At 39.1% G+C, this 24,617-nt stretch overlaps 1 protein-coding gene and 1 long non-coding RNA gene across 9 annotated transcripts in view; one reads left to right on the top strand and one right to left on the bottom strand.

The window, feature by feature from the left end:
• Positions 1–344: 344 nt before the first annotated feature.
• LOC134138524 (uncharacterized) lies at positions 345–11,984 on the bottom strand. The gene is made up of 4 exons (XR_009957914.1): positions 11,843–11,984; positions 9,871–9,971; positions 1,232–2,141; positions 345–839 (listed from the first exon to the last, which is right to left on the bottom strand). It is a non-coding gene; the product is annotated as an uncharacterized LOC134138524 (long non-coding RNA).
• A 597-nt stretch (positions 11,985–12,581) lies between these two features.
• The window catches only part of QKI (QKI, KH domain containing RNA binding), a 165,752-nt gene continuing 153,716 nt past the window's right edge, over positions 12,582–24,617 (top strand). For all 8 annotated transcript variants that reach the window (XM_062572307.1, XM_062572305.1, XM_062572304.1 and 5 more), the window contains exon 1: positions 12,582–13,408. In XM_062572307.1, coding sequence (XP_062428291.1) covers positions 13,267–13,408 — 142 coding nt within the window. In that variant the 5' untranslated portion in view covers positions 12,582–13,266. The remainder of the gene's footprint in view (positions 13,409–24,617) is intronic.

Raw genomic sequence — 24,617 nt, 5'->3', positions numbered from 1 at the left:
CTCAAGTTATCTTTGTAAATTCTTGTATTTTCCTGTTCCATTTCCCTTTGGGAAAAGTGCATATAATTGCTTTCCTCATCTTTAATCTGACATTCTTATAGGCTATTACCTCTTTGTTTTGGGGATTTTTTTTTTTTTTTGACATTTTCCTGGTAGTTTAAATTTATGCTTTTTATGTGGCTCTGATATAACTGCTCCTTGACTTAAAAGGAATTTAAGTACTTCAACAACACCCACATTTGTATCTATAGTCATGACTGGCAACACAGATTTACAGAAACAAATAAGTAAGAGGGCAAAGGATGCAGGTCAAAGGATGAAAAAAATAAACAAAAATGATGCAATTTCAGTTCTCAAACACTTTTTATTAGCTTGTATAGAAGTGTAGTGACTTGGGATGCACCAAGAAAAATTTTTGTTTTACTCAACCTTTTGTTATTACAGGCAAAGTTACTGAAAATAGCAAAGTCAATATTTGGAGCTCACATAAACAACAGCTTTCGGATAAATGAAACGTAGATGGATTTACTGGATTCAATTACATATGAAACTGAATATCTCCAAAACAAAGTACAATAAAAACATGAACATATTTATTAGGGGTAATGGTTTATGAAACTCAGGCGTCTTATAAATATGAAAAACAGAGCCTAGACAGTGAAATACTATTACTTTTTAAGGGCTAAGCGTTCGCATTCTGCCATTGCTTCAGTAAGTTTTAAATGATAGCACAAAAGCACATTTTAAAATCTCATGTCCTGATTCATGATTATGAGACAAAACTGTAGAACTACTGTCCCACTTCTGTGAGCAGGGCCTTGTCTGACACAGCTATATGCCTAGGAGAATAGAAAGGGGTAGGGTAAAGATGAATAAGGTTGAAAAGAAGACTCTTTCTGACAACGCGATATTAAAAGAATTAATATGTCCATATTTCAACTCTAATACTCTAATGTAAAATATTCTTCCACCTATAAAAAGCATATTCTTTAATTTGCAGTTTTGAACTACCCATAGAGGAAATTTATATTCTATTACATCTAGCTCTAATCTCAGTATATACTTACGTAGTTAATTAAAAAAAACAAATTAGTTTAGCTTCCAGAAAACCCCTAAGTCTCAAAATATTTAACCATCCCAAATAAATTGACTGAAAAGTCATCAAAAGCATAGTAGAAAAAGTTTCATTTAACCACATGATTTATAACTCAAACCAAATGATGATACCTACTTGTATCTTTTATCGTAGAAAAAAAACCTGCATCAAGTTTATTACTGTTGATGTTAAGGAAAACCGTGTACGACATCGAAGCTTCATCTTAACTTCATTATTGAAAGCACAAATCTAGTTAACACACTTTTTAGACAGGCTTTCATTTTTCAATTATCATGTTTTATTTCAAATTTATTCTGAGTTGAAAAAAAAATACATTTGCAGCTGAGGAAAGTAAAGATGAAACTTTGTTCCTTCTTTTGTATTCAGCTGTACTTTATTTTTCTCCTGGCAACAGATTTTAAATCTTTATGCCTTTTCCTTTTTTTTTTCCTTTTTCTTTTTTTTTTTTTTTTCTTTCATGGGAACTGTTCAGTAAGTGCCGACATTAGAGCTGACAACGCTTTGTGTGTTTTTTTCCCCCTTTGCCTGGTTTCTGTGTCTGTGTGTGCAGGCATGCATTCATTAACGTAATTCCTCAACATTCAACAAGAGTGCATCATAAACTAGAGGAAAAAAGCCTCATAAATATTTAGATCTTCCCGTCTACCTTCCAAAACTAAAGTGAAAAAGAGTATTTAGTGAGGACTTGGTTTGAGTTAATCTGCATATGAACTGAAATGGGGTACAAAAGGATGAAAAGGTGGTGGAAACTAGCCTACAAACCCCATAGTCTCCAGGGGGTCATTCATCTTGTTCTTGTCAATACAATCTCAGTCTCACCACTTGGCTGTTTTCTGCGCATGACCCAACAGACCAGCTTTGCAAAGACAATGTTGCAAAGGATATGCATGTTTTGTTGCCAGTTTTTCTTTCTTTTTTTTTCTCCTATTGGGTAATTTCGTCCAGAAGAGAAGCAAAATAATTCATGTTTTGGGGGACGTAGGTTTCCCAAAGGCCCCTCTACTTGTCGTCCACACATTGACATCTGAATTTACATAAAAGTATGAAAAAGCAATTTTGTGTAATTTGATAATTAATGAGAAAATACCTAGTAAGATCACAATCTAAAGTTTATTATGATAAACTGCTCTACAGCTATGAAACTGTACAATTTGGACTTGACTATTCAATTGTGTCTACGTTTATTTATATACACCCCCACTATTTCTAACATAAGCAACACTGTCAAAAAGTCCAAAAATACAGACTTTATAAAAATTGAATTTCAATAAAATTCCTTAATATACTTTCATAACTATACCATAAATAGAATTCTGCAAAAGAACTTTGTGTTAAGAACTGAGGGCATATGCAATGTATTCAATTATTTAATTTTTATTTCATGAACTGAGACCAAATTAATTTTTAAGGATTACATCACATCACATGTAATAATTTGAGACCTGTGACTACCGTGCTTAGATGTCCTTTTCAGCCAAAGGATACAAGGATCACTAAAAAGACACAAATAATGATTTCATACATGATATAACTCTTGATCAGAAACAGCCAAATGACAGCAGTTTTTGCTTGTTGTGTGGACAAAGTCATAAGGAAAAAACGTAAGTAGCTGCCTTTTATCAATCTCCTCATCTATCGTATAAAGATAAAACATAAGAATTAAATCAATACTATATGTAAAATGGTAATTTAAGTCTCATAATCTATTTGCAATGTTATCTTATCTTACTACATGCCTAATCTACTATTTTACGCTTGTGATAACAGATGAGCTCAACTATGTTTTTTCTCAAATGTCTGTAATTCAGTCTCCTCAAAAAACTAAGGTCGGGTTTGTCTGTTTTGTTTCTCAGGTAGTTAACAGAGACTCCCCAACAACTCCCTGACTGGAACAAAACAATGTATCACTGTAATATCTTAGGTACAAGCCTCATCATATGTTGCCATGACTTATTTACTAATCACTTTAACTGCTGTCAATCTGCAATAAAGAACTCCACCTACTGTGACAAACTTCTAATGAAGTACCAAGATGCATCTGTAGCCAGAGGGATAATTGATTTCACTACTAACCTGTGAGACAGGTGTGTACAAACTCCACAGTGGGACAAAAGATCAATTACGTCTGTATTAGTGAAAATCAGAGCGAGTGAACTATAAATAGACTACCCTGAAGATAAACTAAGGTAGAAATTAGTAAGTATAAATTGACTTGCAAAAGGCATGAAAATTAGCTGATTGGCTAAATCATGACTTCTTGAAAGCACGCAGAAAATTTCTGGAGATGAGGAAATGCCCTAAGCCCAGCAGTGCCTTCTCTCCTGTCTGTAACAGAAGTGGTTTGCAAGCTTCCCAAAATGACAGGGACTTTCCAGACCTTTCTGGGGGTGAGTAGAGGGAAGGCTGCCTAATTTGGATTTGTTAATACTTAGTCTTCTAATGAAAACAGAATTATAAAAATTCACGAGAACTTTTTCCTGCCTTGCCCTAAGTAGTGTTACAGTCCCTGCTGTGACCTGTTGTTTTTCAAGCATACTGCCATATGAGGCTAATGATTAACATGTTAATGCACAATGAAACAGCACTGTTATGCAAACTGGATAGCATAGTATAGCAATTTTTGCATCTCTCAGACCCTTAAATTGATAGGACAACAGTTCTTTGATTTATCAGGATGCAGAAGTGAGCACTAGAAAACAGATCTTTTTGTTTTATAAAAAACAAACAAACAAAAAACTCCCTGTAAACTAGAATTGTAATAATCTTTATTTCCTAGATTGACAGATTGTGTGAACACCTGAAAGGTAAAGAAAACTGCCCATGAAACTTTCAGATACAGTAACAAATACAATGACAAAAGAGATAGTATCAATATTTTGGTAGTCATCTTTTATTTAAGAATGATGTAATAAATTCCCTAGATAAAGTAGCTTTAAAACTTATCTCTAAGTTATAAGAAAAGTTGAAAGATGTGTACATGGAAACTTCTCATACTGTAGATGAACATAAAAATCTAGACTCGTGAACTGTACAAAAGTCATTTGAACATATAGGAAGTGTATTTCTCCTTGTATTTCAGTTACAAACAGCTCAAATATGAAACGCTTCCAACTAAAAAGAACAATCAAAAGTTATGAGAACTGATAGATGGTCAACATGGTAAAGTATCATTTCAAAAAACTCAAATTTAGCTGCAGTGACTTCTATACTAGACAATACTATGTCCAAATCTGGGCCATTAGTCAATATTGCATACCATCTATTTTGCCTGTAAACCATTAATGAACTTTTCAGTCTATTCCCCTTTCCTTCCACTCTGTTATTTATCCAACACAATTAATTTTTGAATGTAAAACAGTAGTACGTTTCTAAAAAACAAAACGAGGGAATATGACTGCATTATATTCAATAGAGTAATTTAATTCTTGTCAAAATCCTGAATGCAGGCTGATATTTACACTGAGAGAAAGTAGCACACGTGTACACTGTGTTTCTGTAGAGTGAGTTTCAGATGTCTATACAACTTGTAGTGCCATTTCAGATGTTCTAAGGTGTAAGAGATATCTGCACAACGGTAGCAAACGTGATGTAAGAACTTCGAAAGAATGACATTGCGGAGATTCAGGTGAACTTCTTTTTAAGTAATAATCAAATACAGTATTATCTAAATAGTACCACATGATCTTGAATTAATGTAGATCAAAATGAGACAGTCAGGTAACAACTCAGAAACTTTCACCTTTTGGCTTTGAGTCTGAGATCCCTTGTTTTACTGATTGTTATGACTTGTCCTTTGAGCTCCAGTGACAGTCAAACAAGGATCTAGGATGCACCAGTCTATAAAGTCCAGAAGCCACGCACAAGCTTTCGAGTGCTTCCTGTTTCTATGATGAGACACTGGATCTATCCCAGTGCTTAAGTAATAATTCTTTGCATTTATACAGTGGCTTTCATCCAAAAGTACTTTAGTATGTGTTTCATAAACTCTGAAGAGCAGAAAATGGTGAAAAGGACTCTAAGGCATGTCATAACTACAATGTATGTGGCTAATACATCCTAGGAAAGAACCCCCACATTCAAATGAAATTTTGTGGTAGGAGGAAAAAATGGGAGGGAATCAGTTATCTGCAAATAAAACAAAATTTAGGAAGCAAAAAAAAAAATCATAAAGAAGTATTAGGAGTTTGGACAGTTTTCTGCTGTTACCTTTTAGAGTTAGGGCACGTGTGCATGAACAGATAAAGCAGACAGCACGCTTCTGAACATACTGTATTATCAAGCATAATGGTCTTTGTGTGGTAAATCAATGATCAGGGTAGCACTGACTCTGTCCTTTGCTTCAGAGAAACACTGTTGAGCAAATCTGTCCTATCTCCAAAAGCTTTAAGACTTGCACTGCTTGGTCCCTTTCTTTCCTCGCAGCTTTGTAAGTCCTGATACTTCTTTTCTCCTGTTCAGCCACCATTAAATATATAATAAATGATATGCATTTAATAGAGATTTGAAATTTATACGAGATTGTCTGAGTGCAAAAATATTTCTAGACAAATATAACACCTGAAAAAACATTCTGAATCTTTCAGATGGACAAATTATATCTTATTAGAAAGCCTAACTAATAAAAAATGATGTCTGCTCATTGTCAAAGTATTTAAACATTCAATTTTCTTATAGTTCACATGGAAGTTTTCTCTTCAGTTAAATATAAGTTCCTTGGGTAAGGGCTGCTGCTTTAAGCAATGCATCACCAACAGTCCCTCAGTGCAAATCAATATTCATATATGCTCACATTTCAGATATGTTAAAAGGAAAGAATAAATAAGGAAATGCATCAATTACATTTTAGGTTCTACTTCCTTTTAGTAACAAATCAGATGAATGGTTAATTTAAATCTATTGTTAAGACTGAAACCATGTGGATTCAACAATAACCAATACAGTTTTGCATTTTACACCAGTCTGTAGTCACCAAACTAAATCTGCAAATCTGACATGAACACTGTCTCTTTTTTTAAAATCCTATAATGAATGTAGAAATACTTTTGATTGCATAATACCTCATAAAGAGATATACCTTTCAGCACTGTATTTTTAGTTACTTATAGCAAGTAAGAAATCTGCTGATTGTACTACTGTAGTTGAGATTACTATATCACTTAATTAAAATGCAGAATGTTCTCCTGAACAGGTTTAAGATTAGTGAGCTAGTGTAAACCAGACAGATGATGGAAGACAAACAAGTATGTCTGAAATAACTAACAGTTACAATATCTTAATTCTTCGTTTCCATATATTGTAATATTTCAGTCTTTTAAACTAGAATGTATGTTAATTGGACTCTAACGACAGATAGTTCACTATTAAATTTAGTAATAGTCAATTCAGTGCCTCCACAGAGATAGGTAGCAAGCAGTACATGCCCACTGCTACTGTCACTTCTGCAATCTGTAGCACGGGCTAGCTTACAAAGGGTTTCCCTACATGAGTTCTGCAAAAGGGACAGGCCCAGAGCAGTTTGAAAGCCTGCTTCCCTATGCATACCAGCAGCTGTATAGCCAAGGTAGTAATTTTTTTTTTTTAACTATATTGATGGAAAGCAGAACACCCAGCATACCAACTGAAGCTATAGGATGGTGCATGGGATTAGAAATTGTAGGAACATGTGCATAGTTTATATTTCAAGAGATTAGATCTGGCCTTTTCTAGTGAACTTGGAGGAATATTGACTACTTATTATCTAGCAGTATAATATACAAAAATAAAGAAACATTATGAATGGATAAATTACAAGATGCAAAGGCCTCCTCGAGCGTAGGAGTAAGACATACCTTCAAAATGCCTGTGATCTAAACTGTTCAATTTGTTTTGCGAATAATTTGTTTTCCCCTGGCTCCCAAATTTAATTACTGTTATGAAAAAGATGATAAAGAAGATAAATTTTGTGTTTACAATACACTATCTCAATTCAGTTTTTCTCTGTGTAATTGCTGGTAATTTTTGCTTTTCCATCTTTTCTGAGATTGCTTTTCTTTCCCTCTTTCTCACTGTTTTCTGCCTTTCTCAGTAGGTTAAGGAAAGACAGACATATACAAAAATTAATGTTTTTCTCCTACTATAGATGTTGAAATTAAATCAACCTAAACTTTGGTTTTGGTGCACAGATATTCTTCAGGAGCTTAGCAGAACTACTACACTCTTTAGATACAGAGACTTTTTTCCCCCACTATAATGCTACCTTTTATACAGGAAACTCTGGGGTTTCCTGTATAAAGGAACAGCATTTACAGATGTTACATATTTATGGAAATAACATACCTGAAGAAAGATTACTAGGTGATTACAGCAATCTTGAACATTGATTTAAAACCTATTATATATTTTACTTACATGTATAACCATGCATAACCACAACTATTTGGCACTTAGGTAAGGTGAAGCCCAACAGAGGGTACTTATGCCTTCACTCACAACTGCAAGTTAAACAAAATGTTTAATATTTTATGAAATAGATCTCCATCCTACTGCATAAACCATAGTAATCCAAGATACTTTCCTGAGAAAACTACCAGGTATGAAATATAGGTAAAGGGTAGAGAATAGTTTATTTGATCTAGCATTTTCTTTTCTCCCCAACCTAATGACTTGATAATTACTATACAACTCTAGGAGGAGACAGTAGAATACAGGTCCCTCTACTGCACAATTAGGCTAATCACAAACATCTGTCTTCTGGCACCTTTACTCCAACCTGTGGAAAGGCTCAGCTCCAACAGGAGAAATCTTGAGGGATAAGGTTCTCTTCCCAGCTGTTGTACATGTTAGAGCACCTTAGGTATAGAAGACGCAGATCTGAATCTTCCAAACTAAGGTATGCCTAAATACCAGATCTTCCACATCTTCAGCGAGCACTTTGCTGGTGAGCAAAACTTAGGTACTATCTTTCCTGAGATTACATGCGGCAATGGAACCTAGGTCTATCTGTTACAACTAGACTATGCTTAATGGCTCAAGCTTAGCCTGGGATCTGAGAACTAAGACATCTTTTCAACTCTCTGCTGTGTAAAGGTAAGCTGGAACCAAATGCCCATTTCTACAGCCAGGATATACATGGCATACAGAGTTGACAGAAAACTTGAGGACTCCGACACAGGCTTTCTGGTGGGTTTTCTTTGTTTTGTTTTTTAAACTCTTCCCTCTTTTTGGCTGTGCATAGAAGGCCCTTTGCTTATTTGAACAATGCACTACTATGGCATTTGTCTGAGAAGTTATCTGACAACTTAATAACATAGGCAAAGGAAAAAGGTTTTTAAATGACAGTTTTAAGAAACAGTCAGACACATCACAATCTGGATACAGTTGATGCTCTTGAGCTTTTTAGTCTGGCTCTAGATCTTACTCTATTCATGTTTTAATCACCTTCCAGAGATAAATGAAGACCGAATGTCCATCTGGTAGCAGCCATGTCTGACCACTGTACCCCAGGTGCAGTGTCTTATATACCATGAATGGGTCAATACTGAATGACAAATGGACCTATAACGGTCTTTTTCCTTAAGCGACTATGATAGGCAATTGAAGAATTGCTCCTCTCCCTAAAGAAGGGTAGTATACTGTTGTTACCTTACTGTTATAGACAGTATTTGCAGAAAGCTGATGATATCCAGCTGCAACTGCCTATGACTTGGTCTAGTCCCTGTTAGCGTTTACAAGAGATCATAGAAGAGCAGGCTTGTAGGTTGGAAGACACAGCCAACAGAAACAGCAGAAGCAATAGCCAACACTAACTGAAAGAGTATGTTGCCAAGTAGTCATCAGCCTTCAGCTCTATTTTCCAAGCTGTTATCAGATACGAGCATTATAGCAGTAACTGAGTTTGCTTTTTATGATCATTGCAAGGCCTTTACTGTAACACGCAGAGGCTGCTGCTGGCATTATCATAGCTTTTCTTATTTCAAGATTAGATTAATGTAATAAAACTTCCACACCTTAAAAGAGAAACTGCTGGAGAATACTGCACCTTGCATGACACAAGAAGGGGTACCCCACTGAAAACACAGGAATTAAAAATCTGGATTTCTGCTTGCGTCCATGTAGAATTTAAGGTTTTGGGTTATAACCAATAAATAGGACCTGATTACAAAAGCAAAAACAAAGCCCATACATTCTTCCTCTCATGGGAAAGTAACAAAATCCAGTATAGTGTAATGAATAGTATTTCTAATTCCTCTGCAGATCAGGCTCCAGGTACACCAGTCTTCACTGAAGCTCTGAGTTATACCTTCTCACAACCCTTTAACCAGAACTACTTCAACCTCTATCTTCCATGCAATATTAAAACCTCCTTTCTGGGGCATGGAATTGCAGGAATGAAAAGGTGGAAAAGAACATCAGAAGGTATGCTTAGAGATTCTTTCAGATAACTTTTTGGTTTTATTGGATACATGATAAAGTAAGATGCCACATAGATTTGCGTATTTAAAACAAACGGTGAGTTATCTGGAACACTTAATATCACAACATTTATCTTCTCTGAAGGTATTTTTCCAATGAATTAAATTCACAGTCCTAAAATATTTGCGGACTAAAACTTCAATTTGGCATGCAGTAGCTATTCCTCAGTAACTGCTGGTGTACACCATCTTATTCCCCACTAAATAAACGTAAAATAGCTTAGGGATGAGTTGTTTTGTTTCTATTGGTATGTAAGACAAGTAGCAGTTACTGTACTAGTTACTTGTGCTAGCATTTCTTACCTTAAATTACGTGCTTGTTTTGTCTGCTCACATTCACACACTGGAAGCCCTTTATATGCAAGGCGCAATAATGAAGTGGTATGGGCACAGCTGCACCAAATCTGCTGGAAAAAAGTCTCCATTTGCTATTTGTACCATGAGAATTAGCAGTCCAGAACAACTGTTCTGATATTATCTAAGTTCATCTCATTTTAAGATGAAAGACTACAGGCTGAGTGATAACTTAAACCAAACTGAAGGATTTAATAACTAGGTTTCTTAAGGTTATAAAGCACTTTCATTCACTGGGTTAAAAACAAGCAAATAAGCAGCTACAAACAAAAATATCTTCTTTCAGACTGATCTGCAATAAATATATATGGACGACAATTTTGTTAGGCACGTAAGGTGTTTTTTAGTTAGGCACAATTTTAAAGCTGGGGGGGGGGGGGAAGCAACTGTCTCCTTACTGAACAGGAATGGTATTGTTTCATCTTCTACAGTCACACTACAGCGTGCTTTGGGCATGCTGTTGACAGACTAAGAATCCGAATTGAGGGAAAAAAAACCAGCTCATAACATTATTACTCTGTCGCTGGTAATAAAACTTGTAAATGTTTTTACTGAGATTACATGAGTTGTGTTTCTAAACACAATGACGGAACCAATAAATATGACTTATCTTATATAAGCAAATAAATTTTACCTAACATAAAGCAAAAAAAAAATTCTCTTGTTCAAACAAAGCGTTTAAATGTTTACAAGAGGAAAATCGAACGCGCAATAAAAAGAACACAATAATCCAAGGTATGCTTACTAATACAAGAACTACACTTTCTCTAAATTTTTGTCAGTGCGTATCTGTTAGGAAGAGTAGAATACCAGTGCTTGACAATACCCAATAAAACTTGGCATTTGTCAAGACAACAATGTAGTTGTACTTTTTAGTTTTGGAAGCAGTACTTATGATGAACTTCTTTTTTCAAGTTTCCTCAAATACTGTGCAGTACATATGGCATTACATTTGCATTCTGTATTAGCTTCAAGCAATATCTAGATTTATATACTCCTACAACAAGCAGCATATAGACATATACTCTCTTACAACAGAGACCACTGCACGATAAGGCACATGAATAACGACTACCTGATTTCAGCGAACTAAACGAGTGAAACGAAGAGCTTTAATCTAGTTTTAAAACATAAGCTCTACTAAACTACTTAAAATTGCATCAAGGTCTTCTGAGGATATCCTAAATAACAGAAATTAAACAAGAACATCAAGTAGCAGCGTGGGGAAGGCAACGACCAGGAATACATACAAACGACCGTGTCATGCTGCTTTGCCTCTGTGGCTAAAGCGGAGCGCGTTAATTTTGATTCTGGCTGCCAGATACCGCTTCTCCCATCACGTCTCCCTCCAAACCCGTCAAACAAGCCTCGAGTGATCCGCAAATGCGGTGCCACCCTGTAAGCGAGACGCGCGTCTAACTCCCTGCCGGCAAGGCTCGGGCGCCGAGGGCGGCCCGCGCTGCCGAGGCCCGAGCCAGCCGCGGGCGCTACCGGCGGCCGCGGCGCGCTGAGGTGGGCGGGCGGACGGGCAGACTGCGCCGCTGGCGCACGGCTCAGCGCGGCACCAGCCGGGTGCAGGGGCCGCCGCTTCTCCAGGGTCGCTCATGGCACGGGGGCGTCTGGAAGGCTGGGCTGGCACCGCCTGTCTTCCTCCTTCGCTCCACGCCGCGCCGCCGCCGCCAGGCCCCTCCCCAACGGCCCGCGCCGCGCAGTCCCGACCCGAATGGGGCCGTTGAACCGCTCCTGTAGCGCGCGGGCAGCGGCACGCGACGCCTGCCCGACTGGGGGGGGGGGGGGAAGAGGGGGACAGCGCATGCTCCCCTTCTTCTCCTTTGCCTTCCCCCGGGGGCTGGCTACAGCGTCGCCCCCCAAGGCCTACTACGAGGGCGCTCCGTCCAGCCCGGCCTCGGGCTTCCCGTACCTCGGCCCCGCAGCGCCGCCGCCGCCGCCTCCTGCCCCCACGGCCGCTTTAAGGATTAGAAATTGCTCCTCGCGCCGCACAGTCACGCGCACCGCCCACAGCCCGCGGGCGCATGCGCGGCACAGTCAGCGCCCCCCGCCCCGCCGTTCGTTCCTTTCCCCTCTGCCGCGCGCGACCGTAGCTGCGCGAAACGGCAGCCGCGTTGCAACCCCAGGGCGCACGCGCGGCTCGTCCCCGCCCGCTGGGGGCGCACGTGACCCAGCCCCGCCTGCCCTCTTCCCCCCCCCCCGTCGCGTAATCGGGGAAGTCGCAGGACTTTGTTTAGCGGAGTTTCCCGTGCGCGCGCCTGTGCCTACGGGGCGAGGCGGGCGGCGCGGGAGCCGCACGCGACGCTCCGCGCCCGCGACACCTATCCGCGCGCGCGCGCACGCTCGGAGGGGGCGGCGCTGGGGGAGAAACCCCCTTCGGCCCTCGCCTCCCCCCTCCCCTCCCCTCCCCTCCCCCAGCCGAGCCGCCGCCGCCCCCGGGGCTCGGAGCGGGAAGGGAGCGACGGTTGGCTCCGCCAAGCGGCGCTGCTGCTGCTGCCGCCGCCGCCGCCGGCCGCCCAACGGCCGCGCCGCGCCGCCCCTGCGGCCGCCCCTCGGCGTGTGCCCACCCCCCGCGGGCCCTGCCCCCTCCCCTCCTCCTGCCGCCGCTGCTGCTGCTGCTGCCAGCGCAGCCTGAACTGAAGCGAACTCCGGAGCGAACTGAGGAGAAGTGAGGAGGCGGCGGCGGGGCTGAGACTCACCAGCCACAGGCGGCGGCAGCGGGAGGGCGGGCGGGCGGGAGGCGGAGAGGACACACCAAGCGCAGCGCGGCGGCAACAACAGCGGAGAGACACCGGCGGCGGCTCCTCGGCAGCGGCAGCCTCGCCAGCAGCGCCCGCCCGCCCCGCTCGCTCCCCTCCCTCCGTCCCTCCCTCCCCCGCCGCGGAGACAGGGGGCAGCGCCGAGGAGAGAAGCCGGGCTCAGCGTGTGTGTGTGCGCGGGAGGAGGAGGAGGGGGACACACCGAGGACTGCGCCGGCCGAGGGCGCACGGAGCAGGGAAGCGGCCCCGGCGGCAGCACCGAGAGGCGGCGGCTGCGGGTCCTTGTGCCCGGGGAGGAGGGCGCAGCCCGCGAGGGGGTTTCTGTCGAGTTTCCTCTTTTTTGTTTTTTTTCTTTATTTTTTTCCCCGGTCCCTTGGACTCGGCGGCGGGCTTGCGTTGCTCTCCGGATTTGAATCCTCCTCCTCCTCCTCCTTCCTCGGGGAAGCTCCCCTCCCCGCCCCCTCCCCTCCCCCACCGCCTCCCTGCCCGCCCGGATCCAGCCGGGCGCCCCGTGCCGCGGTCGCGTTGCTCGGCGGAGCTGGTGCGGGCGCTCGCCGTCTCTGCGCGCGTTTGGAATATGGTTGGGGAAATGGAAACCAAGGAGAAGCCGAAGCCGAGCCCCGATTACCTGATGCAGCTCATGAACGACAAGAAGCTGATGAGCAGCCTCCCCAACTTCTGTGGGATCTTCAACCACCTCGAGAGGCTGCTGGACGAAGGTAAAAGCACTTCCCTGCCCCCCTCCCGCCGCCGCTGGGCCTCCGCGCCGCCGCTCTGCCCCCGCGCCCCTGCCCCGGCAGCGCCGGGGTGGCCGTGGGGAGTTTGGGGCCTGTTTCCCTCTCTCGCTCCCTTCCCTCCGCCTGGTGCCCGTCGCTCGCTCTCGGCCCTCGCCCTCGCAACAAAGGGGAAGTGCAGGATCTCCCCGCCCTGGTTCCTGCCTTGTGGTGTGGGGGCACTCGGCGAGGGAGTGGAGGAGGGAGCCCGGAGCGTGCAGGTCCCTGCTCTTCTTTATTTTTGTTTCGTTTTGTTTGTTTTTCCCCTTCGGCGCTGCCCCCTAAAACCAGGGAAAGAGTAACTACCACATGGAGGGGAGGGAGTGAGGAGAGGAGCTCAGGAATGTGCTTAGGGGGAAGGTAGGGGAGGAGGGGAAGGCGCTGTTGGCCGCGCTGCGTGGCTCCCCGCTCCCGGCGGAAAGTGCCTGGGGGCGAGAGGGGGCTGCGCGGCGCGGCGCGGCGCCTTACCGCCCCGCGCGGGAGCACGGGGGCTGGGAGGGTGTTTGCTTTCGAGATTTGGCTGTTCTGGAAGCTGCTTGAACTTGAATGGCTACGGCCGAGGGGGCTGAGCTCTTTCTTCAGCTCCAGCACCACCCCACCCCGAAGTGGCCACAAACTAATTACAATCTTCCTATATTGCGAGAGAAGCGAGCGAATTCTTCCCTCCTCAGCTGTTCTTACCTTTTAAAGAAACCAACTCGAAAAAACTCCTGCGTGACTGTAGTGGGGGAAAAAAAAAAAAAGAAATTACGAAATTGCCACCTCCGCTGCTGCCAAACGTCCGCTACTGCCACTAGCCCCGGCGCCGTCCCCAGCCCCGCACCCAATTCCTGCTTCGAAGGGATGAGAGGCCTCTCGTACGGGTTGGCGACCCCCCACCCGAGCTTTTCTTTTTTTTTTAATAGCTGCCTTTAAGGGTGCGTCTTTACGAATATATGGCTACGTTTTGAAATATATTAAAAGCTGGGAAATTCATGCGTCCCTTCGCCTTTCCCTGCCATAGCACGCTACTATGTTGGAAATAAAGCGACCCATTTCTTTTTAGCGTATTGGATTAGCTTTGTTTGGTTCACAGATTGGTGTGATCTCTCTCTCCCTCTCTCTCTCTCTCTCTCAAAAAAAAAAAAAAAAAAAACCACAAAAAAACCTTTCCTACTATCTAAACCTAGGCTTTCTGGAGAGTTAGACAGTTTAACTGTATTTGGTAGCTTTAGAAAATTTGTGAAAACAGAAGTTATTTATGCAGCTTCAACTTCTTGAGAATCTTAGCATGAAATATTTAATTTCAAGGTTTTGAGTTAGGATTTTTGCTTGTAGCTGTATTCCTCCTAGTTAAAATAACTTTGGGAAGTTGTTGACCTCAGAAGATGAAAGAGCTGGTTATATTTGGTAGAACAACTCCCCGCCCTCTCTGAAGACTGTAGAAATGAGATAGTGACTGGAGTACAACAAAAAACAGCATATCAAGAAAACTCTACTTTCAGAAATAAATGATAGGGGAATACAAAAGACAATGGAGAATGATAAAAGGTGGACTTTGAGAAACTATTGGGAGATTCTATTTTTATTTTCAATAATTTTGGTAAATTTACGGTGAATTTATAGTTTTACTTCTCACATCCATGTTTGTTCCACTACTTAGAACGTATGTTCTCGTCACCATAGAAAACAACCTCTTCAGAATTATTAGCAAGGTTTATAATAAACGTCAAGAATAAATTTGGCCAAGAAGACCTTTTAGCACAAATGAGCTTTTCATGTGTTTTAGGTTTTCTTAAAGTCTTGAATCTCTTCAGGTTTATGTATTTAGCCAGGGAAGGCCCGAAACTTACTTTGTCAGTGAAGAAAAGGAAGAAAAACGTCCCTCCCGAGGAAAGGACACTAGGAAAAAAAAAAAAAAAAAAAAGTAGTGTTTGAGATCCTTGCATCTTTTGATGTTTAAATTCTAGAAGCTTTGGAAATCTCTATTTTGTGTAGTATTGGAATCTCAAAATGAGGGAGGTGGAGACTTGCTGAAAAAGTTCTCTTAAGAGTTAGTTATCTTGAAGCTATTCTTCACCCCTTCTTAAAAAAGTCTGTCTGTATTTCTAAGTAGCCTCAGAAAGAATTCTGCTATCCCTTTAAGCATTTTTGCTTTTCCTGTTTATGTTGGCAATTGGGTGGAAGTATTGTGGAGGCAGAAAACTTTTTGGAATGTTGAAAAAAATGTTTCATGCAAATTTGGTAAATTGCTTCAAGACTTCAAAATTTGAACACTAAGGGGCGCCAGTTATTTTTTTGTGAGACCATGAGACTGACTTCGAACTCCATTACTAACTTGAATAGTGAAATTAACAAATCTAGTAGAAGGTAATGAAGAGTGACAAAATATTTGTGGATTTGTTCAGGTATCTATGATTACATGCACTTACATATATTGTGTGTTTATGTGCAGCATTAGGTGAATAGCTACACTGATGTGTAACTGAGAAGTTAAAAACAACTGTTGACACAAATCACAACCGTGTGAGAGAATGTTCTTTAAAATATCCCTTCTGGTTATTAAAGGGGTATTACATTAAATATTTTTAACTATTATACTACATTGACATTCTTCGGTAGTGTTTTATAGGTTGCTAGAAATATCCTCAAGATTTAGAACATTTATTTGAACTACCTTTACTATTTTCAGCAGTTGTTTTATAGTGCCTTTGAGAATACAAAATATTAGGAGCAGCAAGATATGTGTATATTTATGTATATAAAAAGTTACAATGTTCCCCCTGATTTGATTCACCGCTTTGAATACATAGTACTGTGTTTTGAGTAGGGATTTTTTAGTTACTACTAAACAGCTTTCCTGAAGATTGATTATGTTTGAGAAGAGTAATATTTCTAGACAACTATCAACCTATGTCGTCTTTTTTTTTTCCTACTGGTCTATCTGAAGAAATAGTCAGATTTCAAACAAACAAAACGTGAGATTGATTTACTTTCTTTTTTTTTCTTAATGCACATCAGTACTTAAAACACAAGCCTATTAGATTTTTGGTTTTACTTCTTGTAATTGTGTGCAACAAGAAATAAGATATATATCTGTCAATTAGATGAACTATATGTGTAATCTGTTTAGGTTTTAGAATGTGTATCTCATTATTTGTCCTGTTACTCTCCTGTCTGTATTAACCAAAACCTATTCTCCCTTCTGAACTTTTTCCTAATGTTTGATCTTCGAAAATCATAGTGCTTAATTCAGTAGATGCTCTCTGCCTTATGGCATTTGGTTTTGAAGATCAACTTGAATACAGGAGGTATATGGAGGAAACTTTTTTTTGAGAACTGCTTTATAATAAAATATAAAAGTTACAGTTTTGTTTAGGTTATAGATACCTTTGCGTATATGTGCTTTTAACTTCTCATGTGTAAATAAGGCTTTTGTGGATTAACAAGGATGTTTAAAGTGCACATCATAATAACTAGGAAGCTGGATTGTTTTTATCAGAGTAGTGCAAACCTGTGGGAAGAGAGGGCTCTTCCTGAATGTGGAATAGGCTGTATTTCCTGTAATTGTTTGCACCATCATATGTGACCTGAATTTTTTGTGCTTCAGCTTCTCAGATACTGACTTTCATGATTCTAACCTAGGTTGTTTTTTGACAACTTGTGTATTTTGCTGGTCCCCATTGTGCAAAATGAATAAATTTTACCTTTTATTCTTGCACTCTTTTCCTTTCTTTTTTTTTTTTTATGAAATCAGACATTTCAAACTTTAATTGCATTCCAGCCTTTTAAATTAACACATTATTTCGCCTGATTTTATTCTTTTTGTAGGTTGTGAACAAATATTTATAAGTTGTTCAAGGAGATCTGAATAGTGTTTTCTTCTGGAAAAAAATAGCAAACAGCAGCTCATCCTCAAGCAAGGAACACTTAAAAAAAAATGAGGCTGTAAAGAATACAGAAATCTAATCAACAAGTTCAGTAATACACTGGCTTGAGATTGCTCACTATGTGGTATATTACCAATAAGCATCAAAAATATTTCTTGTCCTGCTTTTAAATGTTTATTTTGGAAGTGTTTTGTCTTTTTAAATCTATAGCTAACCAAAACGTTGTGCTTGGTTGGAATGTATGCAGATGGAATCTGTGGTCCAGTCCTTTTCTTTATTAGAAGGTATTTACATAAACTTTATCAGGAATTCATTCTTCCTGTGTATACAAACTACCTCAGACTTCAGCCTTTTGTGTCAATGAAAGCTTGTGTTGAAAGCAACGTACAAATTTTTGTATGTGTTTTGTATGCATACCTTGTGTATGCATAACTTTAGATGTAAATTAAACCATGAATCTGGCTTTTTAAAATAAGTCCAATTTCATATCAAATGGGTTGCCTCTTTTTGAGTAGCAGTTATAATAAAGGTAACTGTTAAGACATCTAGCAAGGGGTTAAGGATCATTGAACTTACTGAACCCAGTGCCCAAAACTGCAGTTTGCTTGATAAGTCTCATTGCAGACAGTTCAGCTAAAGTCATAAGTAAGGACTGAAGAACTATGTTCCAGTGTTGTAAATAACTTCTCCCTGAGAAGTAATCCAGCTACTTTTGTATGTGACCTTATCGTTTGTGATTATGTAAAGTTAGCCTGTATTTAGCTAGAGTTTTGCTGACTTGTCACTTTTGGTGAAGGGGCGTTGGGCACACTAGCATATATGTCTTTTTTTCCTTTTTTCCAGTTATATCAGCTGATCCAGTAAAAATATATATATATATATATATATATATAATATTATTTTGTTACAAACTGTGCCTCTTAGTGCAAAGTTAAGAGGAGACAAACACTGTTAAAATAAAAGCCTTGTGATCTCTTTTTGTGTAGAGACACTCAGAATAATTTTTAAAATTTGAATAATGATGTTAAAATTGTACAATAAAAAACAGGCAGCAAAAGCATTTTTTGGGGTACTGTTTATAGATAGTGTTCTTTTGAATTTCATTCTTGGATCATCTTTAAGCTTCAGAATAGTATTCTGAGGCATTTCCTGAATCACAATAGCGTAGGCACAGCAGTCTCTTGCACTTCTGTTTTCAAAAACTTTATAAAGTCATTGTAAGTGTTTTTTTTAATTCACAGCCTCTATTATAACAAAACCAAAATCTGCATTGCATGTCTTAGGAAAAAAGACCTTCATTCTTTCTCTTTGAGAAAAAAGTTCAGAACTTTCTTTTCATTTTTTTTTCTTTTTGAGCAACAGTTTGTGTTTTTTAAGGAGTTATTTTTGGGGCAGTATCTATTGTAGCACTTACAGGATTGTAGTCATCTGGCATATAACTTTAGAAGATGGATATTTTGCCTAAAAAGAATTTGAAGTTAATACAGCAATTATTGTAAGCTCGTATTTTGAAAACAGTTTGTTCAGTATTGCTTATCAGAAATTGACTATTAAAATCTCTGTAATCAGAGCTATGTATTAAAAAAAAAAAAAAAAAGGTAAGTGAAAGCTTACTATATTAACTTCTGCATAAGAGCTCCTGACTCACTTATTTTTAAAACAGGAGAAACCTGTTCGAATTCTTTTTGTCCCTTTTTTTAGTATTGCATGTTCATTCAGGGTTGGAATTCTGAGTTGCATTTTGTTCATCTGAAATTGTACATGTGTGTTTTCTAGTGACTAGTGTAATAAGTCTCTTGCCATAATTAGAAAGAAATGACCAAGCACAGATCAGATTAAGGAGTTGTAGGTGGTGTTTTCATTGCTTATAAAGGAAAAAAATTAAGGTGTTGGTTAATACTAAAGTGTAAAAAAGAGCTTGAGAAACACTGAGAAGATTTTGAGAGCTCTCTTAGAGTGTCCCCATTATGAAAATGGGACATAGATGTGTGGATGTGTGAATAGGTAAAGGAGCAAGTCAGAAATGGAAAAAAGTTTCTGTTGTTTGGTGAACACTGTGTGCAAGAAGAAGAGGCTGGATATGAAATGATTCCTTTGTAGTTTGCTGACTTTTTTTGACCAACTTATCTGTACGCATTCTTAAGTTAACTTTCTTTTTCTGAATGTATGAAACAATGATAAATCAGATATGGGATACTTACTTAAAATGTTTTAAATAACAGAATTCAATTAAAAAAAAAGGAACATTATGAATTGTCTTGAATTACTTTCTGTAATCTTAAAGTACTCTCCTTGTTGGAGAATGCATTACTATACAAAAATCCTATTAATTAGATGCATCATTACATGCTGATCTAGTATATACTCCATGGCTGACAGGAGAGATCTGTGTTAAGCTAATTACCAGGCCATCCTGACAGCTGAGGCTGACTGAAGTACAGCAGGAGTCTGCCGTGGAAACTGATGGGTTATGTGCTGCTACTTATATGGAATGTCGAGGGGGGGAGAAGGAGGAGATGTCTTGCCAAGAACGCTGTGAAGTAATGAAATGCCCTCACTCCCTGACCCTTATCTTTATTGAGACATAATTCACAACTTCTCATTCAAGCAGTGTGAATTTTTCTGTATTGATTTTGATCAAAATGCATATTATGAAAACTTTCTGTTGATTTTGACATTTTATTGAAGTTTTAATTACCCAGTGCTAAAAAAGCTAGTAGAAACAGTATAACTGCCTATACTTTTAATATTAAGATGCTTAATGCGGTTGGTTAGGTCATCGCAAGTATCACATCAGATATGTCTGCAGTTTTGTAGCAGGAGGGTTTAGTTCTGCTAAGCACTTTGAAACTATTCTTTTAAGCTTGAAACAGATGATAGGTGTAATTTTTATAATCCACATTTGATCCCTTTGCTGTGGTGTGACAAAGAGTCGGATGGCTGAAAGTTAAGTAATGTTCTATTTCTGCTCTCGATTTGAGAAAATACCCAGTGTTACCTTATCTAGAACAGATGCATAAATTCGAGATTGGGAATTTTTTGTTTTGTTTTTTGGAAACATTTAATGGAAGTGGAGTTTGCTCTTTTAATAGTGAAGCCTACATTCTGAGACAACATATGCTTCAATGGGCAAAGCAACACGACAACCTTAAATAAAAATAATATTCAACTTCATTAGCAGAGCTGCGATATTTTTGTTGCTTCCATCAGAAACTTGTCCAGTGCTCATTGCTTGGGTATCTAACAACAAAGTAGTACAAGTTAAAGCATTTTGACTTCTCTTTAGGTGGTTACATTTCTGAAACTTATGTTTTTTGGATCTAGAACTGAGAGTTTCATGGGTCTTTTTTTTTTTTTTAAGATACTCTGCAGTGCTTTAACAGCTGTTAATGTTCAGAATTTTAGTAGTAACAAGCTAACTTTTGTTGTTGTTGTTGTGCAGGATTAAAAGTACTAAGTAAGTACCACTTGCTTCAGGATTGATTTTATGTATACATGTACACACACACAAAGGTGTGCATGCACACGCACGCACACTTTGGCATGTCAGAATGAGAGAGATTACTTCTAGTTCACTGGGAGAAATCGTTCTGCTCAAAGAAAATGTCGATAGGTACCTATTAATGGGTTTTGTCTGTTGCATTTTCAGTGGTTCATAGATGACTGAATAGCACATTGGAAGTCATTTTTTTCATGCATTTTAAAAATATTTTTGACTGTTTTGCTGCCTCATCTGAATACATATGTATTTTTTCAATATTGTAATAGGTTAGGGTAGATTTTTCTGTGTTTCTGGCATAATACTATACCCTAGGAATAATCTGATACATTGTAACTTCAGTGTAATGTTACAGGAAGTGTATCAGGTTAGTGTCCTAAGGATACCAGTTTTTAAAGGGAATAATCTGTGAAGCAATTTATATAATGAGGGACAGACGTTATGAGCTTAGTAGTAGTGGGGCGTTTAACACTTTTTTGGCATATAACTGTATAAATGTTAACACTTTAAATCTTGATTTGGAAAGGGGGGGGAGCATGACAAGTATTTAAAATCTGGTTGCTTTTTGGGGAACTTATGCTGAGGTGGTTCTGAGTTATAGCAGCAGATGTTTGGATATGTTACAAGAGCAGAAGCAGTAGAAGATAATACAGTATTTTACCCTTATCTAGTGGGCCTGTTTCTAGCTTATGTGCTCAGCTAACATTCTGGACAGGTCAGTGTTTTTCTGATTTTGTTTTTATATGTTGCTGGGTTACTTTTCAACCAGTTCAGTTTTGGATCAAGCTCTCCGTATGTGATCTCTGAATAGTTGTGCTGGCACAATGGTGAAGATAAATAGTAAGGTCTGGGGAGGGAAGTACCTTTGTTTAAACATTTACTTCAGTCTGAAACTTCTAATTGATGTAAACTGTGCATCTGGTCCATTCAGAATTTTAAGGAACTAACTGTTTTCAGACTAGCTGACACTTGGTGGAAGACAGACTTAGCTGAATTTTTCAAATCTTTCAGCTATTAAAATCATGAGACTTATTTTTAATTGTTTAATTCAGATTAAAGATGGATTTTGCAGATCTCTGTAACCTAGAATCATAGAATCAGTAAGGTTGGAAGGGACCTCTGGAGATCATCTAGTCCAACCTGCCTGCTCAGCAGGGTCACCTAGAGCATGTTAGACAGGGTTGAAACCCTGTACTTAGTGGAAATGTTACTTATCCTCATCACTGTATATTTTCTTCATTAATGTCTAGGAGCCAAAATATGCCTGAAATCTAAAGTAGTAAGCAACAGATCTCCAGCACAGGTGTTAAAAATACACTTAATATTTTTATTCCAATACTTAAATGGCAACTCAACTAAAACAATTAACTGGTGTTGCATGATGCTTTTATTTATCAGATTTCAAAATGGCAGGAAATCTGTTAATAGTTTCAAAATTGCAGCTTACTCTAAAAACCTGTAAATAGTTAAATCAAAAGCTAATGCACAATTCTCAATTTTTAGATGCAGAACAAACCAAATCTGTTTCTGTTCACTGTGGAACACTTGTAGTTTATTTGTCAGGAAGCGGAAGGAGGAGAACAAGGAAAAATTGTGGGGCCCTATGCTGTTTGTTTCTGAATCCTGTTGCTCTTCTGTATGTACTGCTTTTAGTTAATTTCTCTCTGTTGGTTTGTGAATGAGCATGAACAGTACCCATAAACCACAGAAAGTAATGTGGTAGTTCTTTCAACAAGTTGCCCATGCCTCCACAAAATCTCCCAAACTATCTTTGCCTAAATACTACATGTATAGTCCATTGCTAAGGGTATTCACTGTAGTTTATGTGTAAAAGTTTTAAAGTTAAAACGCTGTAATAGGCCCAGCTGTCCTGTCTAAAGTATGAGATTTTTGCTCTGAAAATTGTCTGCACAGTGAGAAAATGATACTTGTTAAATGACAGTAAAAACAAGTTGTTGACGTGTTTTTTATTTCATCACTTAAATACTGTATCATATAAAGATGCATGTAATCAGAAGCAGAGGGTCGTATCAGTCAGTATAATGGTATTACTGTTTCTTTAAGTTACTTTAAGCTTGTTTGGAAATCTGGTACTGTCTCTGGATCAACATGAAGCTAAGAAGACCTGTCATATGGATTCATTTGTTCCACTTTTCACATAATTCTGCCTTTATTTTTTTTGCTCAACCCTGTTATTACAAGTTAAGCAAAGTCTGGGTACAGATGATGTAATAGAGATTAGGAATGAATTTTAACCCAGATTGTCAGGAAGATTGATTGTATGTATATTAACGTATTAGGACCAAGAGTGATATTTTAATGTTTTCTTTTTCTTTCAGGTATATAATTAACAACTATTATGATAACAACTTTTAGAGAGAAGTATGGATAGTTGTTATAATAGTGTGTTCATAGAGATTTGTAGATTCTCCTTTTTTTGAAATTTGTTGCAGTATTGTTCATTCTCTGTGGATATTTTTTTTCTGTGACTAGCCAAATGTAACCCTTTTGAGAAAACCAAAGAAGGTTAACAAACTTAATCTAAAAATAAAATCCACCTTGGTTGGAAGGAACTGAAAAATGTGTGACTGGCTTTCTTGAAATAAGTCTGTTAAGTTTACAGAATTTAAAGAACTTTCTTTTAGAGACTACCACACTTAAAAAAAAAAAATGTTTTGAGGAACAAGAGGAGAAAATCTTTGCTGTGTCAGCTTAATATAGGGTTAAGTGAGGTTAAATTCTATGTGTATTGCAGTACTTCCAAATCCTGGTAATTCAGGTGTAGTTCCCAGGCAACTAAAGAGTAGTGCCTAAGCCCTGTAGGTAACAGGGTCCGTAAACCTAGTGCCCATTGATTTAGTAACTGTATTTTATTCATAATTATTCATGAGAAAAATTGTTGGTTCCAAATGGGAGGTTTAATGTACACCGAGGGTGCTTGGTAGCACAGAGTTTTAACACTGCTAAGTATCTTCGGAAAGGTACTCTTGCGTCAGCCTCAGATTAACATAGGATGAATAACAGAGCAATTTATCAACTGGGCAGCTCTGAAGAATGTCAGCAAGAAAGCTGACGATGATGAATTGGAGAGAAATGGATGCTGCGGTAGATAGCCACTACAGCTAAAGCTGAGGTTTTGAGAAATGGCAGCTGATATTTAGGTGCATGCAGGATAATTAAGTGAGGAGGAACTGCACTCCTGTGCTTAGCTGACTAGAAAAGAAACATGTCCCTCTACACTTCAAGAAGTTTAGCAAATAAAACAAATTAACAGATGGACTATTGGATTGTACCTTATGGAGAAAGGTTTACATCAGTCTTCAGGACTGACAAGTGAGAGCTATATTTTGAAGACAGACTCCTGAACTTCCCTTGTTTGCAGTCTTAGCAAACTTACTTGGCAGTAGAAATTTGAATAAGTTAGCTTTGAAGCAGAATGAATTTGTTCTGAACTTAGTGTTGGTTCAAGTTTTGTATTTGGCTCTGAGATCTCAGATTTTACAGCTTTTTTTTCTTTCTTTTTTTTGGTGAAAGGATAAAGAAAATCACTGTGAATTTCAGGAGATTGAACCAGAAATATATACATTTTTCTTCTTTCAGTGTAATAGGATAGTAATAGGATAGCTATGTATTGTTGCTGGGTTTTTTTTCCCATTGTTTTTCCCTGTCTTTCTAATCCCATTTAATTTGGTTTTTATTTAGAAGTTTTTTTTTTGTTTGCCACTCTTTGTTTTATCAAGTTGTTGAACACGATGCATAGAGAGCCGTTTCAAATAATCACATTAAA

Source organism: Rhea pennata, chromosome 3, assembly GCF_028389875.1.
Source record: "Rhea pennata isolate bPtePen1 chromosome 3, bPtePen1.pri, whole genome shotgun sequence".
Lineage (NCBI taxonomy): Eukaryota > Metazoa > Chordata > Aves > Rheiformes > Rheidae > Rhea > Rhea pennata.
Note: the sequence above shows the minus strand (reverse complement) of the source record. Positions and strands in the feature narration are given on the sequence as shown.